Source organism: Trachypithecus francoisi, unplaced genomic scaffold (assembly GCF_009764315.1).
Source record: "Trachypithecus francoisi isolate TF-2019V2 unplaced genomic scaffold, Tfra_2.0 Lachesis_group5, whole genome shotgun sequence".
NCBI classification, from domain to species: domain Eukaryota; kingdom Metazoa; phylum Chordata; class Mammalia; order Primates; family Cercopithecidae; genus Trachypithecus; species Trachypithecus francoisi.
Window position 1 is genome coordinate 129,251,888 of NW_022681470.1, and position 24,176 is coordinate 129,276,063.

The 24,176-nt window shown below is 41.5% G+C and overlaps 2 protein-coding genes across 10 annotated transcripts in view; one reads left to right on the forward strand and one right to left on the reverse strand.

Annotated features, from left to right (window-relative positions):
• The window catches only part of RPAP2 (RNA polymerase II associated protein 2), a 94,497-nt gene extending 90,557 nt beyond the window's left edge, over positions 1-3,940 (reverse strand). For 3 of the 6 annotated variants that reach the window (XM_033199725.1, XM_033199726.1, XM_033199727.1), the window contains exons 1-3: positions 3,744-3,940; positions 2,341-2,386; positions 696-810 (exon numbers count right to left, since the gene is read on the reverse strand). In XM_033199725.1, the coding sequence (XP_033055616.1) occupies positions 696-810; positions 2,341-2,386; positions 3,744-3,816 (234 nt within the window). In that variant the 5' untranslated portion in view covers positions 3,817-3,940. Of the gene's footprint in view, positions 1-695; positions 811-2,077; positions 2,256-2,340; positions 2,387-3,743 lie in introns of those variants that run through there. The other 3 variants (XM_033199730.1, XM_033199728.1, XM_033199729.1) reach the window with 3 other exon arrangements.
• Positions 3,900-24,176, forward strand: part of GLMN (glomulin, FKBP associated protein) — a 59,413-nt gene continuing 39,136 nt past the window's right edge. For 3 of the 4 annotated variants that reach the window (XR_004434339.1, XM_033199733.1, XM_033199731.1), the window contains exons 1-7: positions 3,900-3,985; positions 4,869-4,937; positions 5,364-5,489; positions 17,364-17,483; positions 18,589-18,697; positions 19,740-19,977; positions 22,304-22,406. Coding sequence is in view for 3 of the 4 variants with exons in the window: in XM_033199733.1 (XP_033055624.1) it covers positions 4,899-4,937; positions 5,364-5,489; positions 17,364-17,483; positions 18,589-18,697; positions 19,740-19,977; positions 22,304-22,406 (735 nt within the window). In the remaining variant the exon portion in view is untranslated. The remainder of the gene's footprint in view (positions 3,986-4,868; positions 4,938-5,363; positions 5,490-17,363; positions 17,484-18,588; positions 18,698-19,739; positions 19,978-22,303; positions 22,407-24,176) is intronic. The other variant, XM_033199732.1, reaches the window with a different exon arrangement.

Below are 24,176 nucleotides of genomic sequence, written 5' to 3' on the forward strand. Positions count from 1 at the left end.
TGTTTTGAGACAGATTCTAGCTCTTGTTGCCCAGGCTGGAGTGCAGTGGCGTGATCTCAGCTCACTGCAACCTCTGCCTCCTGAGTTCAAGTGATTCTCATGTCTCAGCCTCCCGAGCAGCTGGGATTACAGGCATGAGCCACACCGGCCTAATTTTGTATTTTTAGTAGAAACGGGGTTTCACCATGTTGGCTAGGCTGGTCCCAAACTCCTGACCTCAAGTGATCCGACCACCTTGGCCTCCCAAAGTGCTGGGATTACAGGCATGAACCATTGTGCCTGGCCTCTTTTTGCTTTTTAATTGACAATAATAATTGTATATATTTGTGGGGTAGTATGTGATGTTTTAACACATGTATATATTACCAAATCAGGCTAATTAACATATCTATCACCTCACATATTTATCCTTTGTGGTGAGAATATTTGAAATCCACTCTTAATATTTTGAAATATACATTACCTGTCATCACCTTGTTATGTACTTGTTATTTTCCATTAGTGCCTTTTAAAGTCATTATACAAGGAATGCATGTTAGTTGTTTATTTTAAAATGCATGAATTATATAGACTGTTATCTGCATCTAATGACTGAGAACAAATTCAAAGATTTTAATGATGCAAAGAAGTTTCATGTTGCACAGATTTAAAGATGTTATACTACAAAACTAATAATTTGTCAACTTAACACATACACACTCCATTAGGAACTCTTCTGTAATATTCTCTTCTAAAAGCTGTTCAACAATATGTAGAGCTTTTCTTTCAAATTCAATCTTCTTTCTCACAGCTGCTTCTAGTTCTGCTTTCCTAAAATTTGAAAGAGAAAGTTAATCTACTTATAAGCTTCATGTCCAATATTCCATTTTTTAAAATATAACACTAACCTAACTCACTATTTTGCCACTTAAATTTAAACGTATTAAAAAAATTTTTTTTGAATAAAAATATTTATTTCTTTTTAGTTGTAGAGACAAGGTCTCACTATGTTGCTTAGACGGGTCTCAAGCTCCTGGCCTCAAGTAATACTCCCACCTCAGCCTCCCAAAGTGCTGGGATCACCGGCATGAGCCACCATATCTGGCCAAATTTCTATTTTCTAATGCTGTTACTTTTGATCCAATACTTTTCAAAAAGGAAACAAGCTACTTTTTGCACTGCACACACAGAAGTCTTTATATACTCTTTGTCTGGTTAATGTCTACTTAGCATGCAGGTCTCAGCATAAGGCCTTCCCTGAAAACTCACAACTAACCTCCCTGCCACCCACTTCCAACTAAATTAGACTTGATTATTCCTTCTCGTAACATCACAGCCTTTTCCTTCATAGTGCTTATCACAATTTGTAATTATGTGTTTATGTTAATTAACTAATTATTATTTATTTCTCTGTTCCACTAGACAAGAATTGTGTCTATTCTGTTCACCATATCTTCAGAGCCTAACACAGGTCTGGCATATCTTATACTCAGTAAATAATTTTTGAAAGAATGAGTAAATTAAGACCAAAGTCAATATTAAGATTAATAAGTCTTCACAAAATGAAAATCATAGCTACATATAGTTTTAATACCCTTCACATTCTATTCCTCTTCTAAAACTTTGTGTGATATGTGGTAATATCTTGCCTTTTGAGAACCAGAACTAGTACAAGACAGCTTTTTTTCTTTTTTTGAGACAGAGTCTCACTCTGTTGCCCAGGCTGGAGTGCAGTGGTGCGATCTCAGCTCACTGCAAGCTCCACCTCCCGGGTTCACGCCATTCTCCTGCCTCAGCCTACCGAGTAGCTGGGCCTACAGGGGCCTGCCACCACGCCTGGCTAAGTTTTTGTATTTTTAGTAGAGATGGGGTTTCACCATGTTAGCCAGGATGGTCTCGATCTCCTGACCTCGTAATCCACCCGCCTCAGCCTCCCAAAGTGCTGGGATAACAGACATGAGCCACCGTGCCCGGCCAGGACAGCTTTTTGATGAAAATCTGGACTTGATGTAACAAAGAACAGAAAAAGTTTCTTGGAGTAACAGAGAAACTTGGAGAGTGAGTCTCTGGCATATAAAGCAATAAAAGGGGAGTGTACCTGAAGTGGTGAAAAACAAACACCTTCTATAGACACTCACGCCTTCACTAGCAGTCTGAGTGCTTAGTTTGGTTTTCTTAAAGCCTGGAGTAGAGGAATGTTAACAGTCTATGTGAGAATTTATAGGCCTTCCCAGATCTTTCCCTTCCCTCTCATGATAATTTTCTCTAAAAAAAAAAAAGGTAACTATTAGTTTTAAAATTGGTACAAGTAATATGAGATAAGTAGATATGCCAATGTAGTTGTCCATGTAGCTGTCATACCTTTTAGAAGCATCTTCTTGTTTCAAAGTAGTTGTCTGTTTAGTACCTACAACAAAAATACAGTCATGTGCCACATAATGACATTTTGTAAACGACGGACAGCATACAGACAGCGGTCTCATAAGACTAAAATACTGTATTTTTACTGTACCTTTTCTATGTTTAGATATACAATTGCCTACAGTACTTAGTACAGTAACATGCGGTGCAGGTTTGCAGCCTGGGAGCAACAGGCTGTATCATATAGCCTAGTGTGTAAGTAGGCTATACCATCTAAGTTTGTGTAAGTGCACTCTGTGATGGTCACACAAGGATGAAATTGCTTAACAACGCATTTCTCAAAATGCATCCCCGCAGTTAAGCTACACATCGTGGCAGTAGGTCAGGCCTATACAAACACATTAGGTACTCCTACACAAATAACAAACTAGACCAACTTTTCTTCTTTTCCACATATTTTTTTTTTTTTTTTTTTTTTTTTTTTTTTTGAGACGTTGTCTCGCTCTGTCGCCCAGGCTGGAGTGCAGTGGCCGGATCTCAGCTCACTGCAAGCTCCGCCTCCCGGGTTTACGCCATTCTCCGCCTCAGCCTCCCGAGTAGCTGGGACTACAGGCGCCCGCCACCTCGCCCGCTGATTTTTTGTATTTTTTAGTAGAGACGAGGTTTCACCATGTTCGCCAGGATGGTCTCGATCTCCTGACCTCGTGATCCGCCCGTCTCGGCCTCCCAAAGTGCTGGGATTACAGGCTTGAGCCACCGCGCCCGGCCTTTTCCACATATTTTATGTCCAATCGTGTGTAAATCAAAATGAAATAGGAAGGGAAAGCAATTTGTTTTTGCAAATTGATTACTGTCTAATTTTCTTGGTTAAAATGTATCTCTTTGGGGATTGAATTTTCTTCTGTATCATAGTTGCTTAATTAACCATTGCTGAAAATCTGAGATCTGGGTACTTTTTAGGGAAACCTCTCTCCGTCTGCCAAACGTCCTCTCTGGGAGAAGAGGGGAGTCCGGCACCTCAAAGAACCGGGCACCCAAGCAGTCTGGAAAGGAGGACCGCTCCTAGGTTCAAGACCAGCTGCCAACGCTGCCCTAGTCACTTGCCCCGAATCCCGGGGACCCCAGGCCTGGGTTCCCGGCGCCTCCACTGTACTTTCTCTCAGAGGCTGGGGCCACGGCCCGCGCGAGGGAAATCCTGCAACACTGGCGTAAAGGGGTGAGGGCCGGCCAGGAGATCTTTCGCAGGGGGAGCGGACGGCGGTGGGAAGCTTTCGGCCTTCTCTACCTGGGAGAACCCCTCCCCTGAAGCAGCCTTTCAGGAGCGCCCGCGCGCTTCGGTCTAGAACTGGAGATCGGGGTCCAGCTTTCAGGGTCCCAAAGTGGGAAGACATCCTTGCTCCTACCTGCGGCTTTTCGAGAGCGGCGAGGAGCCCCGGCCTTGCGGCCGGCAGAACCCGGCCCAGTACAGTCCGCCATGGGGGAGAGTACTCTGCGGGACCGGGACTAGCTCCGGCTTCTTGCCCCTAGGCCCCGCCTTCCTACGCGTAGCGCGAGGCGGACCCCGCTGGCGTGGGGCGGGGCCAGAAGAGCGGGCTAAGTGGCCGGAGGAGGTGGCGGCGGCTGGGAGAGGCGAGAGGTCTGGCCGGTAAGTGGAGTCGTGGAGAGGTTCGGGGTGGCCAGGGCTAGCGGTTGGCTGTGAGCCGCGGCGGACTTGGTGCCGCGGGCCGATTAGGCCACGCGAGGTGGTGGAGCCTGCACACCTAGGCGAGCAGGAATCGGAAGATATGGCTTCCTCTGATGCCGCCCGCACGCGCGCTGGGGTGTTATTCGCCTTATAGCGCGCTGCGCTGAGAACCGGGCTGACCCGCGCCCCTACTGAGGGTTTGGGGCCGAGCCTTGCCTCCGGGAGAAGCGATGGTCTTCTCCGGAAGGCCGCCGTTACCTTGTCTCCGTGTGATACAGCGATTTCCCTAGCTGGATTGATCGCTTTGGGTACTGCAGCTCCTAGAGAGAAATGGGATGGGGGGCATCTGAATCTTCACCCCCTATAGATAAGCTTGTGTTGCACCCCAATTTTTGTGAGGTGAGACATTAAAAAATCCCCTAATGATTAGAAATTTGATTTCAGGTCCACCTTTTGGAATTTTTTTTTCATAAAAGAAGTACTTTGCTTTTTAAAAGCCCTTTAGTTCGTATTTGCCTTGCCTCTTGGGACTGCTCGAGAGTTTTTTCTTTTTTTCCTTCAAAATAGCTTTCAAAACTAGGCTCCTAGAAAACTTAAAAGATGCAATAAGGGCTTCTAAAAAAACACTTTATTTGCTTAGACAAACATACTAAGATTCAGTAATAACATTTCAACCTTAGAACTTTACATTTTCTCCTAGCATGCTATTGGACCAAAAAACACAACAACAAAAACTTTCCATTTTCTTTATTGTATTTACTAATAATTTATCACACTGAAACATAACTTTTGAATATTTAAATGTGATATCATGGATATTTAATAGTGTGTTTTGTATTTGTAGATTTTAGCTTCGAAACTGGGAGAAATAGGAATGGCTGTAGAGGAACTTCAGTCTATAATAAAGAGATGTGTAAGTATATTTTTAATTTTTGTAAAATTAAATACCTTTCAAAATATGGGAAGGGCACAGATGGTTTTTAATTATATTTGTGGTCACTCAAATTGTTTATCTTCTTTAATCCTTGCTTTTTTTGACCTGTAAAGAACGTGAGTGGGGGAGGCAGATTGGATTATTTCTCCAGGTGACGTGCTTATCTAAATAACCTTTTACATTTTAATCCTGATCCTTTTCATAGGTTTCACTGGTACAGTAGATTTCAAGGTCATTTATTAAAGTATTTATTAGGGTAATCCTAATTTTGATACATGTGTTATTTACATTACATTTATCTCGAATTTAAACAGATTTCCTTTTTTCATAGATAAGAAGTTACTGTATTTAATTTTTATTTGCATACACATTTGTTCTTTTGTTTTTTGGGGTTTTTTTTGCCAGCAAATCCTAGAAGAGCAAGACTTTAAAGAAGAGGATTTTGGCCTATTTCAGTTAGCTGGGCAAAGATGCATAGAAGAAGGGCACATAGACCAGCTATTAGAAATTATTCAAAATGAAAAGAACAAGGTACGTACAATCTTGGTGTTTACTTTTCAGTCTTGGGAAGAGAATAATCACATGATGCTATTCATCCAGTCATTTATCCATCAAACATTTAAGAATCTACTTAAATTTTCACTGTAAGGAACTGAAGACAAAAAAGAATTAGAAATATTCAGGTCGGGCGTAGTGGCTCACGCTTGTAATCCCAGCACTGTGGGAGGCCGAGGCAGGCAGATCACTTGAGTCCAGGAGTTTGAGACTAGCCCGGGCGACAGAGTAAGGCCATCTCAGAAAAAAAGGAAAGAAACAGTCATATATTTGAAGGTACTTACAATCTGGTCAAACAGATAAACATGTAAACAACTAACAATAATGAGGCAAAATAAATAAAATAAGTGCTATAGTTGAAGTAAAGAGTTTTTAGAAGAAACAATTACTTCTGGTTTAGGGAGTCCAAAAATGGTGTTTGGGTTATTAATTTACATTGAAAAATATACATATCAAGCAGGCTAAATATTCATTTTGGGTGATCAGCCCATTCTCCTCCAGCCAAATGTGTATAGAAAACCAAATTTTAATTAAAGCAGTATTTTATGTGCTTAGAATCAGAACAGGAGGAAAGCTATATGTCATTATGCTAGCCAGTATCATCCAGTTACAATAGTTTGAGAAGTCATCCTCTACAATAGAAAAGGATCTTATTTGTGAATCAGGAATAACTTTTTCCTGGGACACTGTGTTGGCAACACCCTGCCAAATTTTGTGTCTTTGGATACTCCTTATAAGGAAGACTGCTATGGTTTGGTTCTGTGTCCCCACCCAGATCTCACCTTGAATTGTAATAATCCCTGTGTGTCAAGGGTGGGACCAGGTGGAGGTGATTAAATCAAGGGGGTGGTTTCCCACGTGCTTCTCATCATAGTGAGTGAGTTCTCACGAGGTCTGATGGTTTTATAACCATCTGGCATTTCACCTGTTGGCACTCAGCCCCTCTCCTGCTGCCCTGTGAAGAGGTGCCTTCCGCCATGGTTGTAAGTTTCCTGAGGCCTCCCTAGCCATGTGGAACTGCATGTCAATTAAACCTCTTTTCTTTCTAAATTACCCAGGCTTAGGTATTTTTTCACAGAAGCAGCGTGAGAACACACTAATACAAAGACCATCTTCTTTCTAGGTACACACTCTTTCTTCATTTGCAGTGCTACTTATTAGAAGTTTTCTTTCTTGATATCACAGTGTAGTCGTGTTGACCTGTGTTTCTCTCCAGGGCATCTTGATTGGATTTGGGGGATTCCTAAAACTTTTTAATCATACATTATTATAGCATCTCTTAGTAGTTCAAATGGCTTATACCCTTATTTTTTATTAAAATAATTAGGAGATTTTATTGTTTTTAATATATGTTTATAACTTTGTAACCCCCAATATAATAAATTTTTTGTTTTTTAAACTCTTCTTGATTTTTTTCTAATTGCGTTCTCAGAGGATAACCTTCAAAAGTACTTAGCTTTTAGCTAATAATAAAAAAATTAATAACTAATATTTATTGAGTATTTACATGTACCAGATGCTGTCTTTAGTCCTTTACATTTATTAACTTAATTAGTCTCTCCAAAATCTCAGAAAGTAAGTATTCATTTTGACTGAAAGGTTAAATGACTTGCCCAAAAGTAAGTCAGCTTTTATGTAACATCCAAGATTCAGACCTGTGTAGCATGGTTTTGGAGCTCCTAACTACTCTGCTGTACCGCTGGTTAGTGCTGTATGGCGTATGATTTTAGGGTAGAATACAGGGGATTGATTGATTGAGAGGGTGAGGCATCAAAAATGACTGGGTTTCTAGCCTCTAAAAGGATAACATATGATATCGAACAGAAAAAGGCAGCCTAAGTAGAGGGAAAAGTTTACTGAAGGAACAAGTGATTTGACTTTTAGAAATTTTGAGTTTAAGTACAGCAGTCAATTGGAAAATAGGGTTTTGAGCTTCGTAGATATAGGAATTAAGATGTAGATCTCTGAGACACATATCTGTGAGACTTTATGTAAAGATTGGGTAATTGAAGCATTGAGGGGTGAAAAAAAAAACAAGAATTTACCTGAGTTCACAGAAAAGGGGCCGAAGAGGCCCAAGATCCCATCTTGAGGAATTTAAGAAACAGGTAGAGAGAAGAGGCCTACCAAGGAGATGAGGATCAGCACCACATCTATGAGGCAGAAGGAAAAGGGAAGTATAAACAAAGTATTTTTCAGGCATTGCATGCCTCAGTGTCTTATTTTTAGCATGCTTCTGAATAGCTAATGGGATAGATTTAAACATTGTGAGGCTTAGTCTTAATAGTTTGAGAATCACCTTTGCAATATGTAGTCAGCTAAATGCAAAGGTTTAGATACTGATAAGACAATGTTCAAAACTGACTACAGGCCAGGCACAGTGGTTCATGACTATAATCCCAGCACTTTGGGAGGCCGAGGCGGGTGGATCACCTGAGGGTCAGGAGTTTGAGACCAGCCTGGCCAACATGGTGAAACCCTGTCTCCACTAAAAATGCAAGAATTAGTCGGGTGTGATGGCACGCCCCTGTAATCCCAGCTACTCAGGAGACTGAGATAGGAGAATTGCTTGAACCCGGGAGGCGGAGACCGCAGTGAGCCAAGATCGTACCACTGCACTCCGGCCCGGGAAACAGAGTGAGACCCATCTCAACAATAACAAAAAACGGACTACAATTTAATTTTCTTGCCAGGTGAAAAATCTTATCAAAATTGACCAAGATTTACTATTATCTTCAACTGTAAGAGTGAATTGGGTGTTGCACACCAACGTGGCATATATATGTAACAAACCTGCACGTTGTGCACATGTATCCTAGAACTTAAAGTATAAAAAAAGTCCACTAAATATTAAAAAAAGTGAATTAAAAAGATTTGCTGTTTACTGCTTTGTGAGAGACCATTCACATACTATTTATTACAGTATATTGTAATTGTTGTATTGTTAATCTCAATTTATAAATTAAACTTTGTTACAGATATGCATGTATAGTATTTATATATAGCATTTGGTACTATTCATGTTTTCAGGCATCCACTGGGTGTCTTGGAATGTACTCCCTGCAGATAAGTGGGGAGACTACTGTATCCTAAGCTCTATTTTTATTATCTTACAAGACTGGGGTCAATATGAGGTATTGTAGGTGTCATTTTGTCTTCTTCCTAGATCAGCTTCCTAGAACTTAAAAAAAATTCTAATTTTTCTGGGTACATAGAAGGCATATATATTGATGGGTACATGAGATGTTTTGATACAGACATGCAATGTGTAATAAGCACATCATGGAGAATGGGGTATCCATCCCCTCAAGCATTTATCCTTTGTGTTACAAACAATTCAGTTACACTCAGTTACTTTAAAATGTACAGTTAGTTATTAACTATAGTCACCCTGTTGTGCTATCAAATAGTAGGTCTTATTCATTACTGATAACTATTTTTTTTTTTTTTTTGGTACCCGTTAGCCATCTTCCCTGCCTCCCACTACTCTTTTCAGCCTCTAGTAACCATCCTTCTACTCTCTGTGTCCGTGAGTTCAGTTGTATGGTTTTTTCACATCCCACAAAAAAGTGAGATCATTCAATGTTTTTCTGTGCCTGACTTCTTTCACTTAACATAATGGTCTACAGTCCCATCCATGTTATTGCAAATGACAAGTTGTCATTCTTTTATATGGCCGAATAGTACGCCATTGTGTATACGTACCACATTTTCTTTATCCATTCATTTGTTCATGGACACTTAGGTTGCTTCCAAATCTGAGATATTGTAAACAGTGCTGCAATGAATATGGGAGTGCAAATGTCTCTTCAATATAGTGATTTCCTTTCTTTTGGGTATATACCCAGCAGTGGGATTGCTGGATCATATGGTAGCTCTATTTTTGTATTTTTTGAGGAACTGCCAAACTGTTCTCATTAATGGTTGTACTAATTCACATTCCCACCAACAATATATGAGGGTTTCCTTTTCTCCACATCCTTGCCAGCATTTGTTATTGACTGTCTTTTGGATATAAGCCATTTTAACTGGGGTGAGATGATATCCCACTGTAGTTTTGATTTGCATTTCTCTGATGATCATGATGCACACCTTTTCATATGCTTGTTTGCAATTTGTATGCCTTCTTTGGGGAATGTCTATTCAAATCTTTTGCCAATTTTTTTATTGGATTATTAGAGTTTTTTCCCTTAGTGTTGTTTGAGCTTCTTTTCTATTCTGGTTATTCATCCCGTGTCAGATGGGTTAGATCTGCTTTTTCTTTATATGTTGTTTTGAGATAGGGTCTGTCTCTGTCACCCAGGCTGGTTTGCAGAGGTGTGATCACAGCTCACTGCTACCTCTGCCTCCCAGGCTCAGGCCATCCTCCCACTCATCCTCCCAAGTAGCTGGAACTACAAACGTGTGCCACCAGGCCTAGCTAATTTTTGTATTTTGTAGACAGGGTTTGACCATGTTGCCCAGGCTGCTCAAGTGATCCGCCCACCTCAGCCTTCCAAAGTGTTGGGATTACAGGCACGAGCCACCATGCTTTAAAAAAAAAAAAAAAAAAAAAAAAAAAAAACAAAGACTGGGCGCGGTGGCTCATGCCTGTAATCCCAGCACTTTGGGAGGCCGAGGTGGGTGGATCATGCAGTCAGGAGATCCAGACCATCCTGGCTAGCACGGTGAAACCCCATCTCTACTGAAAAAAAAAAATACAAAAAATTAGCTGGGCCTGGTGGTGGGCACCTGTAGTCCCAGCTAGTCAGGAGGCTGAGGCAGGAGAATGATGTGAACCCAGGAGGCAGAGCTTGCAGTGAGCTGAGATAGCGCCACTGCACTCCAGCCTGGACAATAGAGCAAGACTCAGTCTCAAAATAAATAAATAAATAATTAACTTTAAAAAATAGAGACATCTCACTAGGTTGCCCAGGCTGGTCTCAAACTCCTGGGCTCAAGTGATCCTCCTGCCTCAGCCTCCCAAAGTGCTGGGATTAGCAACATGAGCCACTGCACCCAGCCAGCCACCGTGCTTTTAAAGAAGGACTCTAGAACGTAAACTGTAGGAGTGATCTTATCCAGTGTGTTCCTCACTTTATTTCTAATCCCTAGAATATTGTAGTGTAGGCTTGGTAAATACCGATGAGTTAAAGTACAAAGCAGGCCAGAGAAGTGGAATACATTGTTGATGTCACTCACGTCCGTGTGAAGAGACCACCAAACAGGCTTTGTGTGAGCAATAAAGCTTTTTAATCACCTGGGTGCAGGTGGGTTGAGTCCGAAAAGAGAATCAGTGAAGGGAGATGGGGTGGGGCCGTTTTATAGGATTTGTGTAGTTAAAGGAAAATTACAGTCAAAGGGGGTTGTTCTCTGGCAGGCAGGGGTGGGGGTCACAAGGTGCTCAGTGGGGGAGCTTTTGAGGCAGGATGTGCCAGGAAAAGGAATTTCACAAGATGTCATCAGTTCAGGCAGGAACAGGCCATTTTCACTTCTTTTGTGGTAGAATGTCTTCAGTTAAGGCAGAAACCAGCCATCTGGATGTGTATGTGGTGGCTTAGCTTTGGCTCAGAGGCCTGACATTCCTGTCTTCTTATATTAATAAGAAAAATAAAATAGTGTTGAAGTGTTGGGGTGGTGAAAATTTTTGTGGGGTGGTATGGAGAGATAATGGGTGATGTTTCTCAGGGCTGCTTCAAGCGGGATTAGGGGCGGCATGGGAACCTAGAGTGGCAGAGATTAAGCTGAAGGAAGATTTTGTGGTAAGAGGCAATATTGTGGGGTTGTTAGGAGGATTTGTCGTATGGAATGATTGGTGATGGCCTGGATGGGGTTTTGTATGAATTGAAAAACTAAACGGAAGACACAAGGTCCGAATAAGAGAAGGAGAAAAACAGGTATTAAAGGACTAAGAAATGGGATGACCCAGGACATCCAATTAGAGAGTGCACAAGGAGGTTCAGCATAGCCCTGCCAGCAAAGATTATTTATTTACTTTAAGAGGCAGTTAAGAGTGGGGGATAGCAGCAGGAGATATCAGCTGTGATGGCTTGGAGAAACAGTGTAAACAAGAGCCGGGCATTTAGGAGTAGTTGAGGACGGCGAATAGGAGTATGACTAGAAAGAAGATAGTAGGGATGACCAGTTTTTTGGGGCACAGTGCAAGTTGGTCTGGTGTCTGGAATGAGACGAGCCTAATAAAAAGGAGCGTCTATCCAGGAGCTTAAATGGGCTGTACCCAGTAGCATTCCAAGGACAGGCCCGAATTCTGAGAAGGCAAGTGGTAAAAGTATTGTCCAGTCCTTTTTAAGTTGGTGGCTGAGCTTGGTGAGGTGTGTCTTTAAAAGACCATTAGTCCGTTCTACCTTTCTTGAAGATTGAGGACTGTAAGGGGTATGAAGGTCTCACTGAATACCAAGAGCCTGAGAAACTGCTTGGGTGATTTGACTAGTGAAGGCCGGTCCATTATCAGACTTTATAGAGGTGGGAAGGCTAAACCGAGGCATTATGTCTGACAGAAGGGAAGAAATGACCACGGTGGCCTTTTCAGACCCTGTGGGAAAGGCCTCTACCTATCCAGTGAAAGTGTCTACCCAGACCAAGAGATATTTTAATTTCCTGACTCCAGGCATGTGAGTAAAGTCAATTTGCCAGTCCTGGGTGCGGGCAAATCCCTAAGCTTGATGTGTAGGAAAGGGAGGGGGCCTGAACAATCCCTGAAGGGTAATAGAATAGCAGATGGAACACTGAGAAGTGATTTCCTTGAGGATAGATTTCCACAATGGAAAGGAAATGAGAGTTCTAAGAGACAGGCTAGCAGCTTGTAACCTACATGGAAGAGGTTATGAAATGACGACAGAATAGAATGGGCCTGTGAGGCTGGAAGGAGATATTTTCTTTCATCTAAGAACCATTTGCCTTGTGTGGGAAGAGATTGATAGGTGGAAGTTTCAGTGGGGGAGTAGGTGGGAATGACCAATGTGAAGGAGAAAAACTGACCGTGAGGGACAGAAGTTGGAACGCTAGCTGCTTTTTTAGCTAACTTATCAACATAAGCATTGTCCTGAGCAATGGGATCTGATGCCTTTTTGATGGCCCTTGCAGTGAATGACTCCAGCTTCCTTTGGAGGTAAAGCGACTTTGAGAAGCGTTTTTATTAAAGAGGCATTAATGATGGAGGACCATTGCATAGTGAGGAAATCTCTTTCAGCCCATATGACAGCATGGTGGTGCAGAATATGGAAGGCGTATTTAGAGTCAGTATAAATATTGACGCGTAGTCCTTTTGCACGCGTGAGGGCCCGAGTTAAGGCAACTAGTTCAGCTTGCTGAGAGGTAGTGGAGGGAGGCAGAGTGGTAGCCTCAATGATAGATGTGGAAGATACCATAGCATAGCCTGCCTTTGCTGGTGAGTGGTGATTAGGCCTGGTGGAACTGCCATCAATAAGCCAAGTGTGTTCAGGGTGAGGAACAGGAAAGAATATGGGGAAATGGGGTAAATGTCAGGTGGATCAGAGAGATACAGTCATGGGGGTCAGGTGTGGTATCAGGAATAATGTGGGAGGTCGGATTGAAGTCCAGGCCAGAAACAATCGTAACTGTGGGAGACTCAACAAAGAGTGAGTATAGCTGAAGGAGCCGGGGAGCAGAAAGTATATGTGTCAGGTGGGAGGACGAAAATAGATTTTGGAAGTTATGAGAACTGTAGAGTGAGTTGAGCACGGTTTGTGATTTTTAGGGCCTCTAAAAGTGTTAAAGCAGCAGCAGCCACTGCACATAGACATGAGGGCTAGGCTAAAACAGTAAGGTCAAGTTGTTTGGACAGAAAGGCTACAGGACGCAGTCCTGGCTCTTGTGTAAGAATTCTGACCACACTAACCATGCCTAGGAAGGAAAGGAGTTGTTTTGTAGAAGGGATTGGGGTTTGGGAGATTAGCCGGACATGATCAGCGGAGAGAGCACGTGTGTTTTTTTGAGAATTATGCCGAGATAGGTAACAGATGAGGAAGAAATTTGGACTTGACTGAAGTCATGGGGGCTGTCTGTGAAGCCTTGTGGCAGTACAGCCCAGGTAATTCGCTGAGCCTGATGGGTGGCAGGGTCAGTCCAAGTGGAAGCGAAGAGAGGCTGGGATGAAGGGTGCAAAGGAATATAAAGAAAGCATGTTTGAGATCCAGAACAGAATACTGGGTTGTGGAGGGAAGTATTGAGGATAGGAGAATATATGGGTTTGGCACTATGGGATGGAGAGGCAAGACAATTTGGTTGATAAGGCGCAGCTCCTGAACTAACCTGTAAGGCTTGTCTGGGTCTAGGACGGGTAAAATGGGGGAATTGTAAGAAGAGTTTATAGGCTTTAAAAGGCCGTGCTCTAACAGTTGAGTGATAACAGGCTTTAATTCTTTCAAAGCGTACTGTGGGATGGGATATTGGCATTGAGCGGGGTAAGGGTGATTAGGTTTTAATGGGATGGTAAGGGGTGCATGATCAGTCGCCAAGGAGGGAGTAGAGGCATCCTATAGTTGTGGGTTACGGTGGGGGGGGTACGAGAGGAGGATGCAAAGGAGGCTTTGAACTGGGGAAAACAGCATCACTGAGGTGTGGCTGTAGTCCAGGAACAGTCAGGGAAGCAGATAATTTAAAATGTCTCGACCTAATAAGGGAGCTGGGCAGGTGGGGATAACTAAAAAGGAGTGCATAAAAAAATGTTGTCTAAGTTGGCACCAGAGTTGGGGAGTTTTAAGAGGTTTAGAAACCCGGCCGTCAATACCCACAACAGTTATGGAGGCAAAGGAAACAGGCCTTTGAAAAGAAGGTAATGTGGAGTGGGTAGCCTTCGTATTGATTAAGAAGAGTATGGACTTACCCTCCACTGTGAGAGTTACCTAAAGTGTCTGTGATGGTCCAGGAGGCTTCCGAGGTGATTGGGCAGCGTCAGTCTTTAGCCGCTAAGCCAAGAAGATCTGGGAAGGAGTCAGAGAGCCTTGGGCCAGAGTTCTAGGGGCTCTGGGAGTGGCTCCCAGGCGAGTCGAACACTCCAATTTTCTGTGGGTTCCCATAGATTGGACACGGCTTAGGAGGAATCCTGGGCTGCAGACATTCCTTGGCCCAGTGGCCAGATTTCCAGCACTTGTAGCAAGCTTCTGGGGGAGGCGGTCCTGGAGGAATGACTGGCTGCTGCAGTTCAGGCGTTTGGAAGTTCTTGTGTGCTGGAGATGTGGCTGGGGTTTGTCTCACAGTGGAGGCAAGGAATTGCAACTCAGGAATACGTTGCTACTTGGCTGCCTTTATTATTATACACCTTGAAGGCGAGGGTAATTAAGTCCTGTTGTGGGGTTTGAGGGCTGGAATCTAATTTTTGGAGTTTTATTTAATGTCGGGAACGGATTGGATAATAAAATGTATATTGAGAATAAGACGGCCTTTTGACATTTTAGGGTCTAGGGCTGTAAAGCATCTCAGGGTTGCTGCCAAACAAGCCGTGAACTGGGCTGGGTTTTTCATATTTGATGAAAAAGAGCCTAAACGCTAACTGATGTGGGAGAGGTCGGATACAGAAAAAGGAACATTAACCTTGACTACGTCTTTAGCTCTAGTCACCTTTTTAAGAGGAAATAGCTGGGCAGGTGGGGAGGGCTAGTCGTGGAACAAAACTAAGCCAGACCGGGTGTGAGGAGGGGAGGTGATAAAAGGATTATAGGGTGGGGAGCGGAGGCTGAGGAAAAATTGGGACCTAGCTCGGCCTGGTGAGGAGAGGTCAGATGGGTCTGTAGAAAAGGAAGATTAGAAAGACTCAGCGATGCTTGGGGTTGGGACTGAGGGAAGAGGCCGGAGGGAAAGAAGGGAAATTTGGGACGAGTTGCATTGGGAGCAGAGACTAGGGAGGGACTGATGTGTGAAAGGATGCCTGGACGTCAGGCACCTCAGACTGTTTGCCCATTTTACGACAAGAATTATATAGATCTTGTAGGATGGAAAAATTGAAAGTGCCGTTTTCTGGCTATTTGGGACCACTGTCGAGTTTGTATCGGGGTCAGGTGGCATTGTAGAAGAAAATAAGGTGTTTAGGTTTAGGTCAGGTGTGAGTTGAAGAGGTTTTAAGTTCTTGAGAACACTGGCTAAGGGAGAAGAAGGAGGAATGGAGGGTGGAATGTTGCCCATAGTGAAGGAGGCAAGCCCAGAGAAAAGAGAGTAGAGACATGGAGAGAAGGAGTGGGGAGGGGGGTGCTTGCCCCCCAGAAAAGTGGAGAAGGGGTAGAGACACGGAGATAAGAGGTCGGGGGGTTCTTGCCCTCCAGAAAAGCAGAGAAGGGGTGGAGACACGGAGAGAAGGGGTCGGGGAGTTCTTGCCCCCCAGAAAAGCGGAGAAGGGGTAGAGACATGGAGAGAAGGGGTCGGGGGGTTCTTGCCCCCCAGAAAAGCAGTACTTGCTGCTAAGGGTGAAAGACCAAGGCAGGCGTCCCTGTGTGGTCAGACATCTCTGAAATGTGGGTGAATAATCAGGCAGCCATTCCCCCGTGAGTAAACACCAAGGGAAGACTGTCTTCCCTCGTCCGTGGCCGTGCCTGAGTTTTGGGTCCACAGATAAAACGCGTCTCCTCTGTCTCTACCAGAAATGGAAAGGAACTGAAATTAAGAGAAGGGAAAGATTGAAGTGTGGTGCCAAGACTGAAAGGAGAAAGAGGTTGAGGGATAGTGAGAGAGGTTGGAGAAGAGAGTAAAAAGAGGCCGTTTACCGGATTTAAAATTGGTGAGCTGTTCCTTGGGCTGGTCTGTCTGAGGACCTGAGGTTGTAGGTGGATCTTTCTCACAGAGCAAAGAGCAGGAGGACAGGAGATTGATCTCCCCAAGGAGGTCCCCCGATCCGAGTCATGGCACCAAAACGTCACTGGCGTCCGTGTGAAGAGACCACCAAACAGGCTTTGTGTGAGCAATAAAGCTTTTTAATCACCTGGGTGCAGGTGGGCTGAGTTCGAAAAGAGTCAGCGAAGGGAGATGGGGTGGGGCCATTTTATAGGATTTGGGTAGGTAGAAGAAAAAATTACAGTCAAAGGGGGTGCTCTGGCAGGCAGGGGTGGGGGTCACAAGGTGCTCAGTGGGGGAGCTTTTGAGGCAGGATGTGCCAGGAAAAGGAATTTCACAAGGCAACGTCATCAGTTCAGGCAGGAACAGGCCATTTTCACTTCTTCTGTGGTGGAATGTCATCAGTTAAGGCAGGAACCGGCCATCTGGATGTGTACATGCAGGTCACAGGGGATATGATGGCTTAGCTTTGGCTCAGAGGCCTGACAGTTGATACTTTTGAAAATCAATGGTTTTGATAATGAATGTGAATTAGTAATTATAAAGATAAACTTTCACTTGTGTGGTAAGCATTCTGAAATATCTTTGAACATAGAAGCCACTTGTATGTAGGAGAGAAAGTTAATGAAGTCGTATTCCTTCTTTTTATATAAATTACAATGATTATATTTAGAGACTCCAAGGAACTTTAAAAGGTACATGAGCATTGGCTGGATTTCTTTATGAATAAGGAAAAATTCTCTGTGGAAGTTAAGTACCTGTATTCAGCAAATTAACTCTCTTTTTGGAAATAGAGGCACTATTTAAATCTTGGGAAACATCAACTTGCCTGATAAAAAGTAAAGACCCTGTTGCCTTTCCTCAGTGAACATATTAAAAACTATATTTAAAAATGTTGGTATCTGTCAGCAGCCAACCCTGGAAAGTCTATGGTGAAATGTCATAGGCCTCACTTGTCAGTCATCTTCCTGTTTCAGAGACAATTCTGAGCTCTTCCAAGATAGGAAAGCACACTGCGAGAGGCCTATAGATGGCAGTGTTTGCTTTACTCTGAAAATGTCTTTCCAGGTCATCATCAAGAATATGGGCTGGAATCTCATTGGTCCTGTTGTTCGATGCCTTTTGTGTAAAGATAAAGAGGATACTAAAAGAAAAGTTTATTTTTTGATCTTTGATTTATTAGTAAAGGTAAGTTAACAAGGTTCTCTTTGTCATAACACACAGCAGTATTTTATAGTTCCCTTTAATGTTTATTGCCTTTAAACTCTACTAGCCTGAAAGTACATGCAGAAAGGAACTTGTTGGAGAAAAGACTCAGTCTTATTGATTGGATAGGCAATTCCATTTCAGGATTTCCCAAATTCTCTGGATGAAAGAATTTTCTAACCTCATATTAACTTCATATCAGACCCATTGATTCAGCATCTCCAGGGAGAGACTTGGGAAGCTATATTTTAACAAGTAACTTTTTGTATAGATGTGGAATACAAGGTTTAGAGAGGTAGTTCAAGGTCACATTTATCTTTTGGCAACATTAGAACTAGAATTAAAATCTCAGTCCTCTTCCTTTGTGGTATGTTCCCTAAAAGAAAATCGAAAGCCTAAAATACAAGTGATTAAAATGAAAGTAGGAATAGGGGTAGAACACAGATCAGTTGTGACTAACAACCTTAGAAAGAGACCCTTGGTAAAAGGCTAGTAGAGTTTAAAGGCAATATTTGATGGCTAAGAAAGAAAAATTCTGAGAAAAAGGATGTTATAAGAAACTGCTTAGTGATCAGTGTAAATATACCCAAGTATATATTTGGAAGGAGAGCTCCGTCTGTATGAGTTATTGACTAAGGGAGCTGGGAGCTTTTAAAAAAAGCCAGTCAAGTGAGATGATAAGATATTGCCAGTCAGAAAGCAATGCAAAGTTTCACCTGTTCAAAAAATACAGCAGTGATTCTGGACTAGTCTAAATAGGCTTGTAGCGTGGGATTGAAAGGTCCCACCTGCTGAAGCCCCTGGGAATTTATTAAGGCAATTTCAGAGTAGACAGGTGAAGCGCAAAGGAAACCTGAGCTTAAAGATCCATTGACTTCTTGCTGCTTTTTATAGTTACTTCTTGACCATCACAGATTCTGTGTTTTGCTAGTGCGTATTTTTTTTTAACAATTGTGTAAATTTTAATGTTAAGCAAAAACATAATTGTATAATATTTTTTGTCAATATATGTCTTCTTAAAAATAGTAATAATGTGGCTTTAAATACAACTTGTATTAAACAGGTTCAATTGTGAATATTTTTATAGTTATGCAGTCCAAAGGAATTATTGTTGGGTTTGCTTGAACTGATTGAAGAGCCCTCTGGAAAACAGATATCCCAAAGTATTCTTCTTTTGCTTCAGCCATTACAAACAGGTAATGAGAATTTTAATATCAGAGTACTTCTTGTTGTATCTTTAGGTGCCTTGATGGTTACCCCAAAATGTCAGTACTACACCAAAGTTTACAGCTAATTAGTGAGTACTCTGCTTAAACGAATAATAGCAATGCCAATGTGAATTCTGCTGCTCATGGAAAGATTATAGTATCTGGCCAGAGTGGGTACCCAGTAAATACTCTGTTGAATGTCATACTATTTTTCATGTGCTATATTGAAGCCTACACCTTTTTGCCTAACCTTCCTATCTGCTGCTTAAATCTAGAATTTTCTCCCAAAACATATTTCAAGGATTACCTCTGTGGTGTCTGCATTACTAAATCTGATAGCATTATGGTAGTCCAGAAGAGTATCAGGCAGGGCATTGCTCAACCTCTGCTTTGGGAGGTGGCTTGGGCATAGCAAAGGTACTGCTGAAGAATGACACGAGGAGATATGGGATGATAAGGCCCCATGGCTGAGTGCAGTAACAATATTGGTAGGTAATGGGTCTTGGCAACCGAGGCAGACAGTATCCATGGGAAGAGGTTATTTTTCATTTTAGGAAATTCATTTATCGCACAATCTGATAGAGGGACCTGAAATCAGAAATTATATTTGTTTTAAATATGAATGCCTACCAGCTTCATACCACCTATAATATTCTGTCTTCTAGGGGAAAAAAATCTAATAATACCACCTCCTGTTTGTATAGTGCTTTACAGTTTACAATACACTCTCATATTTTGTGCTTATAACACCAAAAAACATGGAAAGAACATGTTTCTGTCTTAAGTACATAGCCTGTTACACATAGTCTGTTATAAACATAACCTAAACAACATTTCATGGCAAGATGCTGTGTTATTTTATGCACAACTAAGAATAAAAAAACACTGCCAGTTAGACTGTGATGTGTCATCTTGATTTCAAGAGCTGTTAAAATATGGGAGGAGGAGGTGTCTTGTAATTCCACATTTGCCGAATTTCTTGTCCCATGTTTAGCATACTTGATGAGCGACAACTTGATCTCTGTTCTAGTGATTCAGAAACTTCATAACAAGGCATATTCAGTTGGATTAGCATTGTCTACCCTTTGGAATCAGCTATCTCTTCTTCCTGTTCCATACTCAAAAGAACAAATACAAATGGATGACTATGGCCTTTGTCAGTGTTGCAAGGCCTTAATAGAGTTCACTAAGCCTTTTGTGGAAGAAGTCATTGATAACAAAGAAAACTCACTGGAAAATGAAAAGTTAAAGGATGAATTACTGAAATTGTAAGTATAATTTTAAGAACATCTCACAATGGACTTAAGTAATTGATAGTTCAGTTATTTTATGTTTCTTCACCTTGTTTGACATGTAAATAGAAATCTAGTTTGAGATTTTGAATTTTAGAAGAATGTGGGGTTCAACTGATACAGCATGGGAACTTGAGACATTTATATTTAAAAAAATTATAGGCCGGGTGTAGTGGCTCACACATGTAATCCCATCACTTTGGGGAGACTGACATGAGAGGATTGTTTGGGGCCAGGAGTTTGAGACCAGCCTTAGGCAACATAGCGAGACCCCCATCTCTACAAAAAAAAAATGTAAAAATTAGCTGGATACATCTAATATACCATATACCTGTAGTGCTACTACTTGGGAGGCTGAGGCTGGAGGATGGGTTGAATCCAGGAATGTGAGGCTGCAGTGAATGATGATCGGCTACTGTACTCCAGCCTGGGTAACAGAGCAAGACCCTGTCTTTAAAAAACTAATTAATAATTATAAAACCAAAATCCATTCATTTACTTTATATTCTTCTTTGTATTGCCTTTATTCATCATAGTAAGTGAATAATGAAAGTGGGAGAAATAGATACATGTAGCTCAGGGTGAGTGTGGGAAATAGATATATGTAGCTCTGTGGAGAAATTGTGTTTTACTCTTTCAAAGAAAGCAGCAGAAGGACCACCGACAGAACATCCAACTTGACCACAAAAATAATAGTAGAGTACCCACCCAACAGCATTCCCTCCATGGGTGCTATAGACTAAACATGTACTGTTCAATATGGCTGGAGCATGTGACATATGGCTGGTCAAAATTCAGATGTACTTTAAATATAAAATATCCCCTGGATTTTGAAGACTTGTTATTTAAAAAAAAAACACACACACACAGTAAAATACCTCAGTAATTTTTATATTGATAACATGTTGAAATGACAATATTTCAGATATATTGGGTTAAGATAAATTATTAAAATCATCTCTCCCATTCTTACTACTTTTTTCATATGTCTACTAAAAGATCTTATATATGGGGCTATGTTATATTTCTATTGGACAATGATAGACTAGATTATTGAATTACATGGACCAGTAAGTTTTAAATTTTGGCTACTTGGAGGCTGAGGCAGGAGGATCACTTGAAGCCAGGAGTTCAAGACCAGCTTGGGCAACACAGCAAGACCTCGTCTCTAAAAAATAGAATATAAAATAATATTTTAATTTTGGAGACATGCTATTTTTAGCTTTCTACTTGTCAGGACATTTAAAAAAAATTAACAGCCAGACCTGGTGGCTCACGCCTGTAATCCTAACACTTTGGGAGGCCAAGGTGGGAGGTTGCTTGAGCTCAGGAGTTTGAGACCAGCCTGGGCAACATAGTGAGACCCTATCTCTACAAAAAATAAAAAAGTTAGCTGGGCACAGTGTTGTGTGCCTGTAGTCCAAGCTACTTGGGAGGCTGTGGCAGGAGGATCCTTTGGGCCCAGGAGTTTGAGGTTACAGTATGCTATTATTGTGCCACTGCATTCCAGCCTGGGTGACAGAGACCCTGTCTCAAAAAAAAGTTTTTTTACCATTTATAAAATCCATTATTTCATAAAAGGAAAGGTATTTTAACTAAAGAAATAGGAAAGGCTTAATCACAGAATAAGGTTCCGTTTTCTAAATAAAACAAATAGAGCTGTGTGAAAAAATGTATTTCCTGATTTTTTCTTTGAACTAATGAAAACAACGTTGTAGACTAGCACCGGCCCTCAAACATTCAGAATTCAGTGGGATAGTTCAGATGTAGAAGTCAGTCTTAGCATGTTGAGTCTCCCAAGGTGTTCTTCATGTTCTCCCCATTACTAGTACGAACGACGTTACATCAACAGTTTTGTAGAACATTAAGTTATTGATGCTTGTGCTGATATATACTTGTGCTGATATAACAGAATACCTAAGACTGGGTGATTTATAATGAACGAAATTCATTGGTTCACAGTTCTGGAGGCTGGGAAGTCTACAATTAAGGCGCTGGCATCTGGCAAGGGCCTTCTAGCTGTGTCATAATGTGGCTGAAGGTAAAAGGGCAAAACGCAAAAGTGGGCTGAACTTGCCCTTTTACAAGAGCATTAATCTCATGCATGAGAGTGGAGCCCCCTTGGCCTAATTCCCACCTCTTTATGGCAGTTAAATTTCAACATGAGTTTTGGAGAGGAGGGTCATTCAAACCAGAGCAGTGCTTATGTTATTTTTCAAGTAAAATTAACTTAGATTTGAAGAACTAGGGATTTTATACTTGGAAGTGTTGATTTCATAGTTACCTATTTCTTATGCCTTAGTTGTTTCAAAAGCTTGAAATGCCCTTTGCTGACAGCACAATTCCTTGAACAGTCTGAAGAAGGTGGAAATGATCCTTTCAGGTATTTTGCATCAGAAATAATAGTAAGTACAGCTAATTTAATCTGCTATAATCTCAAATGTTATCCCACTATATTCTCAATACTGCACATGTAAATTGATACATTCATTAATAAAGAAATATGTATTTTTTGTAGAACACATAAACAAAAGATGGAAAATAAAACAGCAATAATTTTATTATCCAAAGATAAATATTGATATCCTCCAGGCTTTTTTCTTATATACTTATTTATAATAATACATATAAAATTTTCAAAGATTATATATGTACTCTTATAATCTGCGTTTTTCCTCTTCAACAGTATATTATGAATATTTTTCCATTGGCTTAATAGCGTCCTACGGTATGGACTTAGTGTAATGTGTTTCATCTATGCCATATAGTTCAACATTTGGATTGTTACTAATTTTTCATTATTGTAGGACAACTCCAACTTTCTTTTTTTAACTGTTAAGTCTATTATAAGTAACCTACTAACTAAATTTTTGCATACTTTTTTTTTTTTTTTTTTTTTTGAGACGGAGTCTCGCTCTGTCGCCCGGGCTGGAGTGCAGTGGCCGGATCTCAGCTCACTGCAAGCTCCGCCTCCCGGGTTCAGGTCATTCTCCTGCCTCAGCCTCCCGAGTAGCTGGGACTACAGGCGCCCGCCACCTCGCCCGGCTAGTTTTTTGTATTTTTTAGTAGAGACGGGGTTTCACCGTGTTAGCCAGGATGGTCTCGATCTCCTGACCTCGTGATCCGCCCGTCTCGGCCTCCCAAAGTGCTGGGATTACAGGCTTGAGCCACCGTGCCCGGCCAATTTTTGCATACTTTTAAAATTATTTCCTTAAATTCCTAGAGTGGAAGTTCCATGCCCCATGATAATATTTTCAAAATAGCTCCATATATAAGTAAATTTTATTTTAAAAGCAATTTGGCTGTATGCATCAATAGTATTTTAAAATGTACTCAGATTCTGTATTAGAGAATAATCTGAAATATTAAAAAATGTATTTTAAGTTGATGTTTATGAATTTCAAAAGAGCAGTCCATGTGGCTGTGTAGTTTTCTTTAGCCATGTTCAGCTACATGAGTGCAGGTACAGCATAGGAGTAACATTTGGTTTAATTAGGGTGAGGTTTTGAGAACCTCGCCCCTCTTGTAGAGAGCAAGAGGGGGGCAAGGGATTAAGCATGTATGTAAGGTGATTTTTTTTTTCAGTTATATAAGTTCTAGGTTACATGTGCACAACGTGCAGGTTTGTTACGTAGGTATACATGTGCCGTGTTTGTTTGCTGTACCCATCAACTCATTTACATTAGGTATTTCTCCTAATGCTATCCCTCCCCCAGGCCCCCATGTCCCGACTGGCCCTGGTGTGTGATGTTCCCCACCCTGTGTCCATGTGTTCTCTCCTACCTATGAGTAAGAACATGCCATGTTTGGTTTTCTGTTCTTGTGATAGTTTGCTTAGAATGATGGTTTCCAGCTTCATCCATGTCCCTGCAAAGGACATGAACTCATCCTTCTTTATGGCTGCATGGTATTTCATTGTGTATATGTGCCACATTTTCTTAATCCAGTCTATCATTGATAGACATTTGGGTTGGTTTGAAGTCTTTGCTGTTGTGAATAGTGCCACAAGAAACACATGTGCATGTGTCTTTATCGTAGAATGATTTATAATCCTTTGGGTATATGCCCAGTAATGGGATCGCTGGGTCAAATGGTATTTCTAGTTATAGATCCTTGAGGAATCGCCACACTGTCTTCCACAATTGTTGAACTAATTTACACTCCCACCAACAGTG